Here is a 20,472-nt window from a genome sequence, read left to right on the forward strand (position 1 = left end):
CATAACCACCGTCATGATCATCAACACTGTTATCCAGCCAGCAGAACCAGCCAGCTTTCTCAACTTTCAGTCAGCAACATTTATAGACTGACAAACACACACAAATAGGCCGGGCCAAGAGATTGATTGTCACATAGCCCACAGGAAAACAACACATCAATACTTTCTGTATGTGCATGACAGTGTGTGCTGATTGTGTGTGAGCAAACATGGTTCAAAGACTCACATTGAAGTAAATAATAATTTATATTGAGTATGTTTTTATATATGCGTCAGAGAAAGAGCAATATCATTGGCATATTAGAGTTTAAGCGCATAAGTGTATGTGCGTGTGTGTTGATGTTGGCAGAATAAGAACAAAAGGCCCCTCCCTCCCTATTCAAAGCTCTGCCATTGCATTCTCCCATTTAAACACATTGTATTGACAGCAACCCCCTTGTAATTAAAGAGTACTGAAGAGCTGGCCAGCTTCCAAGACAAAGTTCAAAAGACGGGTCATGAGAGGAAGAAGGCGTGTGTGTGTGCCTGTGTGTGTGTGTGTGTGTGTGTGTGCGTGAGAGAGAGTGTGTGTGTGTGAGTGTGTCAGTCAGCTGTCGATGCAGCTGGACACATCAGAGAGGGGGCTTTATCGACAGACTTTGGGTTCTAATGATTTCAGCTTATTTAACAGGCATCTGAAGAGACGACTATGCTAATTGTAAAAGGGATCGCCACTTTGTTTGGGGGTGGGAGGTGGGTTTCAGGTTGAATGTGTGTGTGTGCGTGTGTGTGTGAGGTTGTACCTTTGCCGTTTGTATGCATTTGTAAAATAATTGTTGTCTATTAGGAGTATGATGAGAAAAATGTGAGCAGTGAGCTTTAACAGTGAAAGTGGGAGGTTTGACAACGGTAGGGGCTGTGAAAGAAAGTGTGTTAGAGTATGCATCATGTGTCACCGTTGTGTGTTTGTTCGTGTGTCTGTGCGTGTTTTGATGCAGAGTATTGAAATCAGTCCTTTGATGGTTCAGTTTAAATGAGTCCCATGGGACGGGGGATTCCAAGGATTAACTCTTTCTCCACCAGTAACATGCAAAGAAACTGAAACTAACAGACAGATACAACAAGTGAAGAATTTCTAACCTGAGTTAGCCAAAGCGATGGCCTTGAGAGCGACAAATTCCTCCTTCTCTAGCTTCATCGTCTTATATTTCTTGACCAGCTGAAGGATGGCATTGTTCAGGTCCAGAAGTCCAGCTAGCTTCGACTGGTCCTCATCCATAATGTAGTCCTCAGCATACACCAACTAAAGAGGGACACAAAGAGGTTGCAAATGAACATGCATAAATGCATATATTTATATATTTCATAAGATCAATAAGGAAACATAAAACAAAAGATGCTAACCTTGTCTTCAAAGGACAGTGAGCGGTACACAACACGTAGGATCAAGATCTCCATCCATGCGCTCTGCAGTAGACTCATCTGGTCTGCCAAAGACAGCGTAGAGAACCCTGGGGGCGATTAAGAAAGGATTGTTAATTGGTTTGCCCCAAAACAGAAAAGAGTTAAGCACTCTGTTTTTAGTATTGTAAATAGTCAACATAGTCAACAGTCATGCTGAAAAACTTAAAGTAAGGTTGGAGCAAATGAAAAGGAGTGAATAAAGCTGGTTTTGAAGCTTGTTTGAGGGTCAAGATCGGCTCCCCTCCCTTCCCTCCCTGCCCACCCCTCATCCATCCAGTTGACCAGAGTCCTCCTCCTCCTCCTCCTCCTCTTCCTCTCTCCCCTGTGCCCAGGGCTGTTCTCTGGGGAAAGGCAGGCCTTATCTCCCCCTGACACAGCCTCCTTGGATCAATGCTGGCCATCGCTGCTGCACCGCTCAAACACATACACTAATTGCTGCTATGGCCTCAAAACTCCTGCTTGCTGTGGTGTCAATCCATGTCTTACTATTTGCCTACGTCTATATCTGCCTGTCTCTCCAATTGCAATCCATGCCTGCCTTTTTATCTGTCAGTGTCTATCTACGACTGACCATCTGTATGTCTGATTCTGGCTTCACCTTCTTTTCCATCCATCTTGATACATCTCAATCTGCATGTCCCGTCTATTTGGGTTTCTCTGCATTATGTCATCACTTTCACTTTCTGTATTGAATGTCTCTTTTTTAATGTTAATTTTGTTTGTAATACTTTTGCTGCTTCATTTCATATCTTTCGATTACATTCTTACTGAAGCATCAGACTCTCACTTGTTGTCTTTCCCTCTCTCTTTTTCTCTTTCTGGCCGTCAATCTCTTTAATGGAACACCTGCCCACTCACACCTTTCCTTACAGCTGTCCTGTCCTCACACACCTGTTCATTCACACCTGCCTGTCTGCCTATGTGTGCATTTTGGTGTGTGTGCAAGTCTTCATAGGGAAGGCAAAGACAGTGGTCCATGCGAGCACACCTGTCAGACCTCACTGCAGCCCTTCAGTGTGTGTGTGTGTGTGTGTGTGTGTTGGGGTTTGTGTGTCTGAGAGGAGCATCCTGCCAGGAGAAGCAGGCAGATGAGAGGGAAGATATTTCTTCATCAACATCTGCTGCCATGTGCCTCCTCTTGAGATGGTAGGTGTGTGACAGTGTATGTGTTGCTGTGTGTAAGTGTGCATGTGCGTTAGGGGCTCTTATCTCACAGCGTCTTGATGGGTAATGGCAGGCGTCTCATTATGTCCAGGTTGCAGGCTTTTGTTGTTTGTAATGTGCTCTAATTCATTCTTCAACTGTTAACATATCCAACACACACTGACACACGAACACACTAACATACACATATATACACAGGAGACTACTACCCACACACACACAGTTCACACATAAGCAAATAAATAAATGCATAGGAACACACTGGAAGGAATCCAAATGTGAATGATTGATACACGTGAGCGTGCACACACACACACACACACACACATACACACACACACACACACACACACACACACACACACACACACACACACACACACACAAAGCACAGTGAAGAGAGCAGTACTGTTGCCAACTGGCAGTGTCTTCTTCTACTTAATGAAATCATCAGAAGGGATTAGAGGTGAATTTCTTTAGGGGGTCTTCATGCACACACCCAGATGTACACACACATCTCTTTCACAGAGGCAGATGTCTTCAGGGGGTCCTTAAGGACTTCACCACTCATCGTGGGCAGGGGAAATAAGCGTGGGCATGGCTAAAATTAACGCACACACTTATTGAATCTGTTTAAACCCTGGGGTCAATTGAAGAGAAGAGGACATGAGTAAGGGGTTAATATAATTTAATGGTGTCACTGGTTGTGTGTTTTAATTTGTCTGTGTGTGTTTGTGTGGGTGTGTGTGTGCGTATGTTTCAGCGTTTTGGCATTGGAAGCACCACGCAGGGTTCAATCAATTCACACACATCCCTCTGGTGGAATTTGATCCGGGGCCAGTGGAGACACACATGGCTTAAAAATTGGGCAAACACACACACACACACACACACACACACACACACACACACACACACACACACACACACACATACACACAGATACAGAAAGTAATTGTAAATGTCATCCAAAAAGTGCCTGAATGACAAGCATTAAGTTTATAATATGATTACCACATACCTCATCAACAAACATCTCCCTAATTACACATGAAATGCACACATTGTGTGTACAAACACACACACAAAGGAAATACCGATAATTAAAACCCCTGTGATTAATTTATTGAGCTGAAAGTGCAGCTTTTCTTATTGAGATACATCAATGATTTTTATCAGTATGCGGTGTGTGTGTGTGTGTGTGTGTGTGCGTGTGTGTGTGTTTAGGTAAGTGTGGTGTGTGTGAAAACATTGTGTGTGCTTATATTGCATGTACTTAAACCTAATATACATGACTGTCCTGTAAGAGGGCTGGATTATTGTTTTGCCTGCATGTTTGTATTCTTCTTTGCATATGCATACATTCCCATACATGTTTCTGTGCGTCTCTATCTGTGTGTATTTCTGTGTGTTTGTGTATGTGCACCTCCTCGACCCCTCCCCTCCCCACAAGCCTGTCTGCGCTGTTCAGCCATCCAATGCCTCTTATCTGTCTGATTAATAGGCGGCCAGCTTCAGGACAAATTAATTAACAGATAACGCCATCTCTCCCTTCTTTGCTTCCTCCCCTCCTTCTCATGAAGCGATCGATACAGCAGAAGAAAAGAAACATCAATGGGAATTTAGTGCTGATGATGGAGAGAGAGAGAGGTATTGATGGAGAGAGAGAGCATGAGAATGAGTGAGACGAAGGAGAGAAGAAAGTAAAAGGTGGAGAGGTGTGAGACGGAGAGGTGGTGGTGGTGATGGTGCTGGGAGGGGTGGAGACCTTTCTTTCATACCTGTGATTTCACTTGACAAAAGAAGGTTCCCTATTTGGCTCTAATTACATTTCCTTTCTGCCCATTGTTGATAAGGCATCTCATATATGTGTGGGACTACGAGTGTGTTTGTGTATGTGTGGACAGCCTGTGTTTACTGTTGTAAAGGTGGGCTGAGCTGAATGTACAGTAATGTACAATGAACATAAAAAGTTCAAAGCGTTGCTCAAATATATTGATATACACTTAAAAGAAGAGAAAATTGCTACAGGACGTGACCTGCAAGTAAAGCTTTGTTTTCCCTGGACACCATTATTGGATTTATGCTTATGGCTTTGAATTAACTCTACATCTTCTCTCACTTCTCTACATCCCTTAGAACGTAACACTTCCTGGGCTGGATTTAAGAACAAGTATATCAACACCCATTTGGATGTATACATACTTAATTCTTTGCAGACAAGGTTGGATATTGATTTAGTTTTTACGAAAAACAAGTGTGTCTTAACTGATTGGGATTAAGTTCGGTGTGCATGAGGTCAAGCTAATGCCCCAGACTATGTATGTGTGAGATTTGGTTTGGGGCATGTCAGGCAAAATATTAGGACACTCTCTTGTATCTATGAAGGTACAGAGAGATAGTGAGAGAGAGCGTGTGGTGTGTGTAGGTATGTGTGTGTGTGCCATACATTGGTCTGACAGAAAGAGGCTGCAGTGCAGTGATGCAGACTTAACCTCTACTGCTTGCTCTTGCGCTCTTTCTTTTTTCTCTTCCTTTTGCTCTATCAGACACACACATGAAGACAAACACACACTCAAACACACGTCGATTCCCCAGCCACCCTGCGGCCTGTTTGTCTGCCAAATGAGTCCTGACTGCACGTTTACACCCGAGACCGCACGACAGTCTGGCACAGGCGCACACACACACACACACACACACACATACACTCTCTAGTATAGCCCTCTCTCACGCCCCAGTTGCTACAAAGACACACACCAAAACACATATCCAGGAGGCCTATATTTGTTTTCTTGTGGTTACAGGGCAAATGGGAACCAGTGAGAACCGATTGTGATGCTTATGATTCCATGTGTGTGTGCAGTTTGTGGCGTTTGAGAAGCTACTTGTATGTGCATGCGAGCCTGTATGTGTTTGGAAGATAGTGCCTTTGTACATCTGCAATAACGAATACACACAGAATATGCTTCTTTGAAGCGTGTGTGTATGAATGTGACAGGTGTGAAAACTGGTTGTAATGCTGATCTGGTTCCAGTTATTAACACACGACTAGTCTTCATAATGTGTCACTGTGGAGTGTGGAGAAAAAGACTTTTGGCATAAATGTGGGTGGGATGTAATAACCCCTTTAATGTTTGTTTTATAAAGGAAACTCTCTGTAAAATGAAGAAAGGGAAAGTAAATCATATCTGTAATATTTCACTTGGCTTGTACATTACATAGACTGCACCCTGAGCTGAATAATGTGTCTCTCCGGCAACATTTTCTTACACATCACATTGTGAGGGCTCATCTGTGTTTTAAAAAACGTTAAAGTTAAAAACGTCTCAATTCAAGTAAAGTTATAATCGGGATTTCAAGATGACCCCCTCATCCTTTCCTCCATTAGCAAATACAAAAATGTCTCTCTCTTGACCATTCCAAGCTCATGTTATTCATTTGTGTGTACCTACGGTACAGCTGTGTTGTTGTGTGTATACAGGCAAAAGACAGTTTTGTGAATGAGCAAATGTTGAATTCAAAATAAATAACAAAGTTGAAGTGTCACTGACGACAACATTTTTTTCTTCTTATATTTGCTCAATATAATTATTTGAATCGAAACCGACAAGACAAGGAAGAGAGAGTGTGTCCCGGTGAAAATGTGTGTGTACATTGCAGGGGTGCAGGTCAGCTCAGTGTTGCTGGACCACACTTGATCTGATGAGCCAACTCCCAACTTAACCCCCAGTGTGAGACTGTGGCCTGGACAGAATCGTCCGTGAGCAGTCTGTCTCGCATCGCGTGCATCTGGGAAATTATAACCGCCAAAGCACTTACCACACACATTTTGCAAAAATGTTTTATTTAATCATAGTCTTCAGATTAGGGGGTAGAGATGGCGGTAGAGTTAATGTCTGGTGGATGTGATCGTGGTGTGATACCAATATGCATAATATCTGAGGGTTGTGAATACAAAAATGCCGGTTGGATTTTTTAAAGATTTTTTTCTTTCTGCTTTTGATGGAAAACATGTCGGCATCTGGTGAGTAATGACATGCAACAAATGTCCCGAGCTGGAATCGAATCAGCGTCGTGTTTTTGCGGTTTTACACAACATACACTTGTTAACTTTTAATTTAATGGTTTAACCAGCCTTTGAAGTGGTTTGGTTTCATGTTCCCTCAACCACACGTCTGAATAAGAAGTAGGTTACAACATATTACAAAATACATGTGGTTGTCCATCTGCACACTTGTAGTGGCTTAACATTCTAGGAGCACCTGCTTGCTCCGGCACCAGCGACACTGTGCTCTGTCCTATTTGATCATGGCCCCAGGACACATTTAACTGGAAACTTCTCAGTCTGTCCCAACAATTTAACAGCAAAGACTCGCACATTTATCAAGAGTTATCCGTATTGAAGTTGTAAGAATACGCTTCCACACGTTGTCATAGAAATGTAACACAACTGAATTCACACTAAGCACAGTGAGGGAAACTGAAAGTGTACTGCAAGAGGGGCATCCTGGCCTCATTACAGAGATTAATAACAATGACATGTGGTGTCAAAAAATGTCACAGCACTGTAACAAACATGTGTCATAGACATGTAATAGTCATTTACCAAATGTGAAGCTTACAATAGTCACTTCTTCTTAAATGTAGTGTAATGACGTTGTTAACCAAGCCTTCTCTCTTTAATAGAGGTGTTAAGGAACGTAAACTGATTTATGATTGTCCTGTTGCTTATTGTAGGAGAGAAGAATTGGGGATTGTATATGTGCAGCATGTACTATACACCTATTGTGTTCTGCAGGGAACAGATTTAAGTCTTCTGGCCCACTGTGATAGAGATTGCATTAGGACACGTGAAGTGTCCAACAGTTACCAGCACATCGCTGCCCTGTTTGTGTGTGTGTGGATGTTCTGTATGCACCCAGTGTTACACGGCTCCAGTGCTCTCTCACATACCACCTTCTGTACGCGTTTATGTTTAAATTTGTGTTTGTGTGCACATTGTTGCATGCTGTGTAATGCAAGTGCTCCCTTGTGATGCCTTTTGAGTGTGTGTGTGTGTGTGTGTGTTTGTGCACACATTTCAAACTGTTTTGTACCATACGGCCAGACGCCGGCCCAAATGAACACGGACCCCCTGTGATGGCTTTGGCCAAGCTGAAACAACACACACAAGATACACGCACATGACAAGCACGCTGGCAAATGCTGTCACACACACACACACACACACACACACACACACACACACACACATGCGCACACACACATCCACCAGCTGACCCAATTACACAGAGATGCGCAACGAAATGGAAACAACTCTACCCAGAAAACCAGCTAATTTAGAAGGGCTTTAAGACATAAAGGGAACACCCCCCCCCCCCATTCACACATACACATGATTTATGAAAATAATATTTTTAAGTGGACTTGATATTATATGAAAGTGCAAAATAAGTTGCGCTATTAAAATCATTTATTTGTATCAAAAGTGTGTTTGTGCGTGTGAAGAGCATGCACATTATTGTGTCCAACCTGCACATTTGTATTATTCTTTTATAGTCACTCCTATCCGGTCTGGGTTTTGATTTTTAGTACGCGTTAAGGTAAGGTTGAAATATTTTGTGAAACAACAACAACAACAACAAACAAAACAATTTAAAGTCTACTTGCACAAAATGGTTTTGCTTGTTGATTGACCTTCACTGTGCAGAATGAATACATTCATGTACATTTGATACTAGATGGCTGTTTTCACATGTTGATGTTTAAAAAGCCGTTGTTCACATTGTTTCATTTTGAGTCTTGTTGAAGATTAGTTTCAGGTTTGGATATGATTAATATTCATCTTCTGAAGTAAATAACTACCTGGTTAACGTTACGGAGTCTGCGTTTGAGTTGCACACACTAAAAATGACCAATGGACAATAGCAGACATATTTTTGTACGACCATACAAATGTATTCGGTACACTATCAGTTACTTTTCTAATACACGTATACCACACACACCTTGTCACCTTCACCCCCTTTACTCCCTATTGTTGGCTAAAATATCTTTTTTCTTTCCCCTTCTACCCTCCCCCACTTCTCTCTGCATATCCCCCCCTTTTCTCTGTGCGGCCTCGGGGAGAGTAGAGCAGTCATAGGGTTGCAGTAGCCTCTAATCAGTGTGAACAGCAAGCTAATTACCAAACCCTCAGCCCTGGCTGACTGTTAATTGCATACATTAGACACCATCAGCAGCACTGCAAGATTAACACTTAAAATCTTCCCATTGCTGTAGTGGGGATGAGTGCTCTGTGTGTGTTTGTGTGTCTATGTGTGTGTGTGAAAGAGAGAGTCAGGGGGAGAGAGACAGAGGTGGAGAGGAGGGTCGTGTGCTGTATTCTTCCTGTGCAAATGTGCGGTGTGTGCTGCCTCTATGGTTGCGGTTGCTAATATTTAACACTTAATTAGAGCTAAAATGGAGACACAGCAACAGCAGAGACGTGTGTCGAGTGTTATAGCTGTTGCTGTGGTGGGGTTGCTTAGGTGGGGGCAGCCGGTCGTTGAGGGCAACCCTGAGTCTCTGTGGAGACGACAGATGGAGTGACATTAAGAGCATTGCAGTGGAGGCATTTTCAAATAATAAAATATCAATATTTACATTTTAATTACCCACTTCTAGCTCCACCAGGGCCATGTCAAGGAGTGTGTGTGTGTGTGGGTATGTGCCACAACTAGCTCCACTGGGGTCATGTCTTCTTATCTCTTGATAGAGTCAAGTGTGCTGCTCAAGAGACAATAGTCTGCTCTGCTTGAGAATGTTTTTCGTGAAATACACATCAAGCAAAACAACAAATTTCTACACTATTTCTGTTTTCTGGCATTATTTGTTATTTTTACTTTTTCTTTTACTCAATTTATCCTATCGTCCTCTAATCCTGTCTCTCCCTTCTTCAGTACAATGCTGACCGAGGCAGGAATGACCACTGTGTGCGAGAGCATGTGCACACAAATCTGTCAGAGGAATTAACCATGTGTACACAAAACTGAAAAGCTTCCACACCAACACTCTGTCTCTCTAACACACACACACACACACACACACACACACACACACACACACACACACACACACAAAGACACTGCTGACAGAGCTTTGAAGACAAAAAACACTGAGTTGATGAATTAAATACAAAAAAAGAATAAAGAGAATTTTAATATTTGCATCCCTTTACCTGACGTCCAGGTAAAAGTATATTAGGCGAGGTAAAAGGCAGCTGGACATACTGTTTTGATGGTGTATTCCACTTACTCAAAAGCGTCATTAGGAAACACACTAAGACACTGATTAAACCGTACATCAACATTCATACCCCAGGGAAAGTCATCCCATGTCTGTCGAGACTTCACGAGACACACAAATAATGAGTTCTTCTCAGACTATCTGCAGCATCCAGTAAGTGGCATACACTAATGCCAAGTACAGTACCACAATTTTAGCTTTGTCAGTTGGCAACTCATCCCAACTTAACATATTTCATTACCGTTTGACAGTTCTCTACATGGAAGAAAGGAGAGGAGGAATGCTTCCAGGGAAATACTGTATAGCCATTGATTGAATTATGTGAAGGACAACTGGGTCAAGAGCAAAATCAAGATCAAACAAAGATATCTATCTGTCTGTCTGTTTGTCAACCGACCGATCATCTATCTATCTATCTATCTATCTATCTATCTATCTATCTATCTATCTATCTATCTATCTATCTATCTATCTATCTATCTATCTATCTATCTATCTATCTATCTAGTGATTAATTCATTTCCCCAGCTTGTTCAATTAACTGGGTTGTGGTGGTCTATTGATCTCTTGGTGGATTATCTTTTCAGAACAATATCCTGCCATACCATATTCTCCTGAAAAGACAAAATCCATAGTCCAAGCATCTGCAAATAGGCTGCCCTGCAATCAAAACCATTGGACAGGATATTTTTTTGTATACAAAGATGATGACACAAAATTGTGTGTTGTCACATGTATTTTGACACTTTCCAAACAACATTTTGCATTAAAAAGGGGTATTGATTTATGAATAGAAACTTGCTGATTGTGGCTTTAAAACAAAATCCAATGGTCCCCATCCAAGCCTGGTGTCTGTATATGAGATTATGAGGCTGTGTTGATTCTATCTTCCTAATCCCCCGTAGCTTTCCATAGAGAGAGGAACGCAGAAACTCCACAGGGATTAATTTACCATTCACAGATTAGAGATATGGTCTCCAATATCATCATCCAGGACAAGCGTCGAGAGGAAAGGAAAGGCTCAACACTGGAGCCAAGAGAAGAGAGAGGACAGAGAGAATGAGAGAGACATACACAGACTGAAAGAAAGACAGAGATGAAAACGAATGCGCATATAGAGAGACAGCCTTTTTTCCTACAGCATCGTGCCTTAATGTCCTAGCTCTAAGACACGAACATTAGACCTCATTCCACCTCCTCATCTGGGCCTGAAAAAGCCTGGGCTGAAAATCTTAATTAATTGTCCAATAGTGCTGCAGGGTCATTATGCATTGCAATAAAGAAGCGTGTAATTATGAGATTTAACAGCCATTACCAAGGCCAGGAACTCATATGTCATCATCAGCAACCAAGCCAATGGTTTGGTAGGGCTGTGTGTGTGGCTTGATGGACAGCACACACACATGCACAATACACACACTTGCATATGTACATAGTGTTCATATAGGTAAATGTTTATGTGTATCAGAGAGAAATGTGTCAAAGAGTTGTAGATATACACATATGCATGTATTAGACAATAGGGGATCACAAACTGAACATGCATACAGGCAAGAATACACACAGAGAAGCACAGACAGACAGACAAACAGACACACACACACACACACACACACACACACACACACACACTCATCAGTCTGACCCAGACAATAAGGCAGCCAGCTGTGATAGCAGCCTGCAGATGAAACATCCCATCAAGATTAAATAGACGAAAAAACTACAGACATTATTACTGCGGTGTGTGTGTGTGTGTGTGTGTGTGTGTGTGTGTGTGTGTTTTGTGTGTGCATGTGATCGCAGGAGTTATACATTTGATATTAGAGCATCCTGTTATGGGAACAGTATCCCTGACATTCCTCACTGATGTAGCTAGCTGGCAATGTACACTATGCGATGTGTTAATGTGCTTGTATCTCTCTCTATACACCAAGAAGTTACCCGTCTATATGTATCATTATTGCAAATAATTCTCATAGAGATGTGGGTACCTTAACATACATGTAGACAAAGAACCACCATAGTAATGGTTGGGTATAAACCATTTAACACATAGTTATTCTATTTTACCTTTCAACACTGCTGGGTCACACGTGGGCACAGGGGCAGGCCCACATTGTTGCCTATCTGCAGGTGTTTTCTTGTGTATGTGCAAAAGGTGTCCCTATCTTTATGTGTTTATACCTCTATTAAATAAATAAATAATTTGTCTCTTTGTGTGTGTTGTACACAGACCATAAGTCCTCCCCAGCTGGTGGCAGGCACGCTCCAATCCTATTTCCCCACCTGCTTATTCCCTGATGGAAAGGATGAATCCTTGACTGTTATTTAGGAATGATGGGTGAAGGATGGGGAGGGAGAGAGAGAGAGAGTGAGAGAGAGAGAGAGAGAAAGAGAGAAAGAGAGACTGAGGGAGGTAGAAGAAAGGGGGAAGGTGGAAGATGAGCAGTAGGAGCATCGGTCATAACGGACGAGTGAGAGAGGGAGAGTAATACATAGGGGGGAGTGAGGAATAAAGAAAAATAAGAAGAGGAAGAAACAGGAGAGAGAGGGGGAAGGAGGTGAGGATCAATGATCGGGGCAAGAGAGGGAGAGGAAGGCCAAGGTAAGAGGAGAAACAGAGATTGAGCAGGGCGCATAAGAAAAAGAGAAAATGTATAGATAAAGAGAAGAAAAGGGAAACGTGAGGAAAGGTAAAAAGTTAAGTAGAAAGAGAGAGAACGTGGGGAGAGAGAGAATAACTATTTCATGCCTGTCTGTGAACTTTGCATGAACCGACAGAAATAATGTGATGCCATGACAAGCCTGTCCCTCCTTCCACTAGATTTGCTGCATGCATAGGTGTGTGATATGTGTGTGTGTGGGTAACTGTGAATCCTTGTATGTGTGTGAACTCTTTATATTGCTTTTGGTGTGTGTGTGTGTGTGTGTGTGTGTGTGCCCTAACAGATAGAATAGGATGATGATGATTTGAAATGGAGTTTGGCCTGTGCGTAATTATGATCATCTATCTTTATGCCCCGCCAGCATATCATATCATATCACATCACATCATCTCTCTCTCTCTTTCTTTCCCAGGCACACACACCCACACACACAAACACAAAAGCAAATTGAAAGTAGTAAAAGCTGACTGTTTGCTAGTGATGACTTAGATGATGATGGGCTCAGATGGTGCGCTGATTTATTTGTTACTGCTTGTCTGATGTCACATATTATAAAACTGTGCACGTCTGTATATGTGTGCATTCGTGCACATTCGCTGTGTATTAGTGCGACATTAGAAGTGTACGTTTGTGTGTTCATGGGTGTGTGTTTATGATGTATGTGTTTGTGTATGCTGCTTTTTTCTGGTGTGTTTTGTGTGTGTGACAGACATTATTTGATGCAGATTAGTCAGTGTACTCAGATTGCAGGCGGTGTCTCAAAGGCTGATAGACAAATGAATTTGATTTGCTAATGTAATCACACTAATAAGAAAAACAGCAATGGGCTGCTTAGAGCAAATCACATGAATTCAATATTTGTGTTTTTTTCTCAGTTTTGCTTGAATATCCATCCACTGAATGTCTTTCAAGACTATTCTTTTAGATTAAAATCAAAATGATTAAAATTACTTTTAATCAGACGCTGTAATCGGAAGCTGAGCAGAAAAAAACATGGATTTAAAACACTACTTTTAAAATCAGTGTATTTTTTTAATATACAGGTATTTCATTCACTTGTTGACAGTGCTGATATTAGCAAGGATACTGTTGGTAATGTGATAATAAAAAAATGACACTCACCACTCCACTATCATAGGCTGCTATTACTCTTAAAGTGACTACTTTGAGTTTTATTTTCATTTTGAATTCAAGTCTGATACGGTGTGACACACGTGGATACAGAGACAGCTGGTCCCAAGCTTGAAGCATTTTTCCTTATGAAATGTGAGGTTGCTTGAATATAAAAGGCATAAGGTGTGTGTCAGCACCAAGGCGTGACCTGATAGAGGTAAAACCAATGTGTGCGTGAGAATATTTGTGTTGAGTGTGTGTATAGAATAATGTGTGTTTCTGAAGCTGTGTGTGTTTGAGTGTCATCATTGGCACATCGTCATGAAAACACTGTCAACATGGTGATGACAAAACAAACACAGGGCAGCGGACAGACAGGAGAGTCAACACAGACTGAACGTGCCCTCAGGGACAGAATATGTAGGTGCCTTCGTGTGTGTGTCTGTGTTTTTAGCAAAACATGAAATTTGGCATAAAAACCCCCAAAAAACAGCACGACAGCGTACTGAAAATAAAGAGATGTTATAGTTGTTTGACTCTCTTTTAAATCTTATACAGATATTCCAAATATTCCCAATAAAAATGGGGGTTCTATTTTGTTAAATTAACTCATATTACACTGTTCGGGGGGAAATTGTAGATTACTTTTACACAACATTTAGTCCATTTTAATGTTGTTTTCGCATTATTAAACCAAAGAAGAAATGAAGTAAAGTAGATACGACAACAGAAAAGCAATTCACAGAAAAGGAAAATGTTTTCCCTTCGCTGTTCTCATATTGGTGCCATGCTTCCAATACCCACAGGCTTAATCCAATAAAGAAAGCCCAACTTAATCCAAACATTAAGCTCAGATATCAAATATTCTTTTCCTAATTTGATTTCATCAATATTTGTTTTCATCTGCAAACAATAGTGTGTTTGTTTATACTGTATTGGATGCAAGAAGAAACCATGGTGGTGGCACATTGGAAAATAAGATGTTTCTTCTGTACAAATGTGGACAATGAAACAGACACACACACAGACACACACAGACACACACAGACACACAACCTCTAAATGTGTTACGTCGCTCAGGAATGAGCAGAAATGGAAATCTAACACGCCCAACAGAATCAACAGCAACTAGAAACATACATGAAGACATGTACGAGACTGCATAAAAGAAGCAAAATTAAACACTAACTAAATCAAATTCAGATTTTAAATCAATCATAATAAACTCATTAGAATCTGGAAAAGATAGAGTCTGGTGTGTCACTACAAAAGGCGACAGAGTGCGGTCAGAAGGAGTTTGTTACAAAAGCAACCTCATGAAATAGTGTTCATTATGTTTTTTAATTAGAATAGGGGCAAAACATTTCTTATTCATTTTCCTACTGTATCTGCTTAAGGCTAAAGCATGATTGATTACTCACGACGATTACACAGCATTTAACTATGGCTCGAAATCCACAAGACCAGCCTGAAATACAGAAGCTCTGAAATGATGCATGAGAGTCTATGGAGCACAGCCTGGTCAGAGCTGGCCAATGCCACCCCGTCATTGGTCAGCCTGGGTTCAAGCGGTGGGACTTAACAAAGACGCATTTTTTATTCATCTCTGCTTGTTATGCCTATCAAGGGTTTTTAAAGTTTGTGTTTGCTTGGACAAGATAATGTCAATGTTTTTCTGTCTTCCCACTGTGTTGAATGTGTGTGTCTCTGTGAATGACTGTATCGTCGCGTGTTGTGTTTGTGTGTTAAGAAGGCACGCAGCATGCTGTGGCTGTCAAGGTGAACTAGCCCTAGCCGACAGAATGGGGCCAAATCTGCTTGTGCGTTTGTCCACGTGTATTTTTGCGTAAGAGTATTTTTTACGGGTTTACGTATTTTGTATGGGTTTACGTGCACATGTGCACCTAGACCAGACGTTTTATTGTAGAGGGCAATGGCACTGAGAGGGAGAGACATACTGGAATATGATTTAACAATTGGAAAAAAAGTGTGTGCGTTTGTTTGTGTGGAGAGATGTTTCTTCTTTGATTTACCACTCTATGACCCAAAGCCCAACAACCTCTTTGCTGATTGATGACAACACCAGACTTAATGAGGAGGGCCAGGGAGTGACATCACTAGTCTGGGCTTTTACATTCCTTTATCAACACACACACGCGCGCACACACACACACACGCACACACACACACACACACACACACACACACACACACATACGCTTAGTGATGTTCTGCCTCTCTTGGAGCTCATTGTGAAGTGTTATAATGTGTGTCAGTGTTAATTTAGAGAGCTGCAATTTCAAAGTCAAGGATGTGTGTATCCATGTGTATACGTGTGTGTGCTTGCAATGGTTCCTTTGGCTGCTGAGACTCAACATTTGATTTGCTAAAAGGAGCTGGACACTTCTATTAATCAATATTTGCTGACTGACTGGGTGTCTCTCTGGTTGATTGACTGGCTGTGCAGTTACTTGACTGACTGATTGGCTAACTAACTGACTGACTATCTGGCAGTCTGAATGACCACTGTTCAACTGGTTGGCTGCATCTCAAAAGTGAACACCATTTATAACATGACCAAAAGAGAAAGAGCACAAAAGAACAACAGGAGAGGTAAAGCTTAAGGAAGGCGTTGCTCAGTGCGGCCTCCCTGAGAATGCTGTAATGTACCAATTTAAACATGAATGTATGAAAAAAGGCATATTTAATTGAGCAATCTGATCGGTGAGCAGTCCTTCATGCGGTTTAAAAATCTAGAGTTGGATTACTGATTCTGTAGTGTCTGTAGACAGAGTCAATGGAGGTTGGAGGCGTGGGAGGGGATAGGGTTGAGAGATGAGGTTGACTTGATAATGAAGAGGTTAAGGATACCATGGAGAGAGAGGGTGGGAGGTCAGGTCAGAGAGAGGGAGAAAAGGAGGGAGAGCCAGAAAGAGACAGAAGCAGAGAGAGAGAAATAGGGAGGTCACATGAGAGGTTGAAGAGGTGGAGGATATGTAGCCATCGGGTCAGAATAGTATTGTATTAAAGGCTCTTTGGGAGTATTTAGGTTATACGGAGGTAATGTATGTGACATACCTGCTTTCAATACTCTACCCATTTCCTACACTTTTTTTCTTTCTCTCACCTCAGTTTTGTATTTTTTATTTCAAACCTTCTCTTCAGTTCTCCATTCCCCTTAATCCTGATTCATGTTTTTAGTATCACTGTGGGGGATTTCAACACCCACGCTCATCCTCAAATCCAAAACAAGGAGTAAGGGTAATAAAGAGAAAGAAGAAATTATAGAGAGGCCACAAATGACTAAAGGAGACAGAAAAATTGAAATGAAGCATGCAGAACATGAGCCAAGAGGACTTCCCTCATCACCTACTATCCCATCACCACCACAACCACCCAAACCCCTTCTCCCATATCTCCATAAAGGCCGATTAAATGAATAGACACACAGCAAACCCCCTCCCCCTCCGGAACCCCGTTTTTACAGCTCAATCATACTGCTTTACTGCCGACACATAGACCGCTTATCCTGAGTGTCAAAATTGAAAAGGGAACGAAAGAAAGACTGTAAGAAAAGAAAGAGCAAGTAATAGGAGATAGGGAAGCCAGAGAATAGTGGATGGGAAGTGGGGGCGGCCCAAGAGCAATTTCTTCCTTGAATAAAGAAAGAATGAAGGAGGGGGTTGTAAAAAACCACTAATGGCAAGGCCTCTGGTTCTGGTAAAATAGACTGTGTTATAGGTCCTGGCTCTCGTTCGTTGATTCATTCATTTGTTCATTCCTTGCTCTTTCGTCAAGTCAAGTGTTCGCCTGTCTGTCTTTCTCTTTTGTGTCCGCGAGTCTAGATAAGAGCTGCTGGCATGACTGCCCGGTAGTCATTTAGTTAGAGAGAGAGAGAGAGAGAGAGAGAGAGCAGAAAAGAGGATGAAAAGAATAATTCTACAGACAGATAAATGGCTCATTTTGAAAAGCCTTTCTTTCTTTTAATTCACTCTCTTATTTGCTCCTGTTTAAATATTTGCCTCCTCCTCTCACCTGTCTCATTGTTCCTATACTTCAACACACACACACACACACTAAGTATGACATGCGGCCTAATATGCAACTGGAGTTGTGTCTATGAGAGCTATTGAAATAAGATATTCTCTTCACTAATCCATATTATTGGACGCCAAAGCCTTTCACATCCTCTGAATAATAACTCCTACAATTTTCCACATACGCACAGCTTTCTGAGTGACAGTATACTGCTCATATACTTGTCTTCTAAATGTGTGAATATGGGTGGGGCCACTCATTGCCCAGTTTGAATCAGCAAAAATACTCGTCCATGTTTGTGTTGCATGCATTTCATCTCTTTCTCTTTGACACACACATATGCATGTGTGAGGTGCAAATGTGTGATGGTGTCCCATGCCTTGTGGGATAACAAGAGACACACACTGGGTCTGAAACCTCATTTTCCTCTCCTAATGACATATCAAATGTTTGCATATAGGCCATATCAATATGGAAATGAGCGTGCATGCACACGTACACACGAACACACACACACACACACACACACACACACACACAGTTTTAGAATCAAAGAACCAATCAAAGAGATATGTGTGTATATGTGTGTGTGTTGTCACAAGTCTCTAAGGTTGGGCAACTCTGTGTGTCAAACATGACTAGCAACACACGCACACGCACACGCACACGCACACGCACACGCACACGCACACGCACACACACACACACACACACACACACACACACACACACACACACACACACACACACACACACACACACACGTGTACCCTAGCCTTGTTATCCGGGGGCCTGTCTTGCGGGCAGCCTCTCTAACGCTGAGTGATGTTTAAATTAGTTTACAATTTAGCCTCCTCGCTATCCGCAGACGGCTCTTAACTCAGTGTGTGTATGCGATGTGTTTTTGTGTGTGTGTTTGTGCGCGTGTGAGCGTAACAAATTGTTGCCAGTACGGCAGACATCTAATGACTTCAAATTAGCTGCCTGGCGCTCGGCTTGACACGTTGTTACCACTGTTAGCAGGCTGCGTGTGCGTGTATTTGCGCATGCATGTGTGTGTGTGCGTCTATGCAGCGCTGAGCAGCCATATCATGAAGCATAAATTGGCTTCACCTCTCCTCCCTGCCTCTGTCTTTTTTCTCTTTGTTTCTCTGTCTCTCTCCATCAATTTGATTAAAAAAATTACTGTACCATGGCGGGCACAGACATGTGTGTGTGTGTGTGTTCACATGTACACCCTGTACGGAGTAAAACTCACACACACACTTGACAAGATGTGAAAAAAGACGGCTGCAAAAAGGTTAACAGGTCTATTCTATTCTATTCAAGATGTAAGTCATTGTAGACTCTTTATTGTTTGGTGTGTGTGTGTGTAAGAGTCTGATAAAGAATGTTGAGGAGGCGTATTTCTTTCTGACAATCCTTTCCACCCCGAGTGAACAGTAGATCACTTTCTGTGTCTACATGTACGTAGGTGGGTTTGTGTGTGTGTGTGTGAGAGAGTATTAGATCGGTGTTCAGTGTTGTAAACAATGAGGATTTCATAAGGTGCTCACATCACACACACACACACACACACACACACACACACACACACACACATTACACACTTGGAAGATGAAGAGTTCTATCTTTCTCTGTGAGCAGTGGATTGCCTTTCTCGTTCATCTAATCACGCCATCTTCTCTCCTCCACCAAGCAATCGTTGCGCTTCGCTCTCTCCACACACACAAGCATTAACGCAAACGCACGCACATACACACACACGCGTGCGCACTCACACACACACACACACACACACACACACACAGCTTAGCACATAACCTGGCTAACTCAGTCCATTCACTTGAAAAAAGTAGTAAGCAATGGAAACAGCAAGTCCAATGCAAAACAAAACATTAAACATACATCACGTGTACATTAGTGTGTATATCTGCTTGTGTCTGTGAGTTTTTTTTGTGGATTTATGTTGTATGTACAGTGGGTGCATCCCAGAGGTATGGGGAGAGAGACAGAGATCGTAGGGGAGAGAGATAAATGGATTAAAAGAGAAAGCACAAAAGAGTAAAACGCAGGACAGGGAGATTACAGGAAAGGAGATCGTATTGGAATGAGGTTATATGTTATTTAGAAAGAGAAAAATAAATATTCAAAGGGCTATACTTGGCATGCGGATCAATATATATGTCTGCTTACTGTCCATATAGCAGCACATAGATCAATACACTAACAAGAAGCAATGTATATTCCCATTCTTCTCTCTCTCACTTCATCTCTGTTTTTCTCTTTCAACTCTGTTGTTTTCACATTTATTGATAATATATTATATATATCATTTGGAGACCCTGTTATCCGACGCTATTGACTTTATTATTATAGATTTACGCAGCATGACTGAATGGTATTTATACTTCTAATCTGGTGCTTCCCCCTATATTCTCACAACCCCCTACACAGTTTGAGCATTGGCAACAGGGGGGTCACTCTATTCTATAACCATATTTCCAGTCGACAATGGGACTAATCTTGGTGCAAATCTGTGTTAATCTGAGACACGCCTCTTCCCTCCTCTCTGCTGTCACAGCAGGCTCACCCACTAAAACCAAAACCAGATTATAGTTTTAATCTCATACGTCTTGCTCCCTGTCTTCCTCTGCATTTAAGATTCCACAGCCTGACGCTTTTTCTCTCCTTTATTTTTTTATTTACTCATTTTACGGCTCATTTGTGTATCCTGCCATTATTTCAATTTTCTTGA

The 20,472-nt window shown here is 41.8% G+C and overlaps 1 protein-coding gene across 6 annotated transcripts in view; it reads right to left on the reverse strand.

The window, feature by feature from the left end:
• Positions 1-20,472, reverse strand: part of esrrga (estrogen-related receptor gamma a) — a 43,623-nt gene that overhangs the window by 3,134 nt on the left and 20,017 nt on the right. For all 6 annotated transcript variants that reach the window (XM_034526249.1, XM_034526257.1, XM_034526292.1 and 3 more), the window contains 2 exons: positions 1,384-1,490; positions 1,120-1,282 (listed from right to left, as the gene is read on the reverse strand). In XM_034526249.1, coding sequence (XP_034382140.1) covers positions 1,120-1,282; positions 1,384-1,490 — 270 coding nt within the window. The remainder of the gene's footprint in view (positions 1-1,119; positions 1,283-1,383; positions 1,491-20,472) is intronic.

This window comes from Cyclopterus lumpus, chromosome 3, assembly GCF_009769545.1.
Source record: "Cyclopterus lumpus isolate fCycLum1 chromosome 3, fCycLum1.pri, whole genome shotgun sequence".
Taxonomy (NCBI): Eukaryota; Metazoa; Chordata; class Actinopteri; order Perciformes; family Cyclopteridae; genus Cyclopterus; species Cyclopterus lumpus.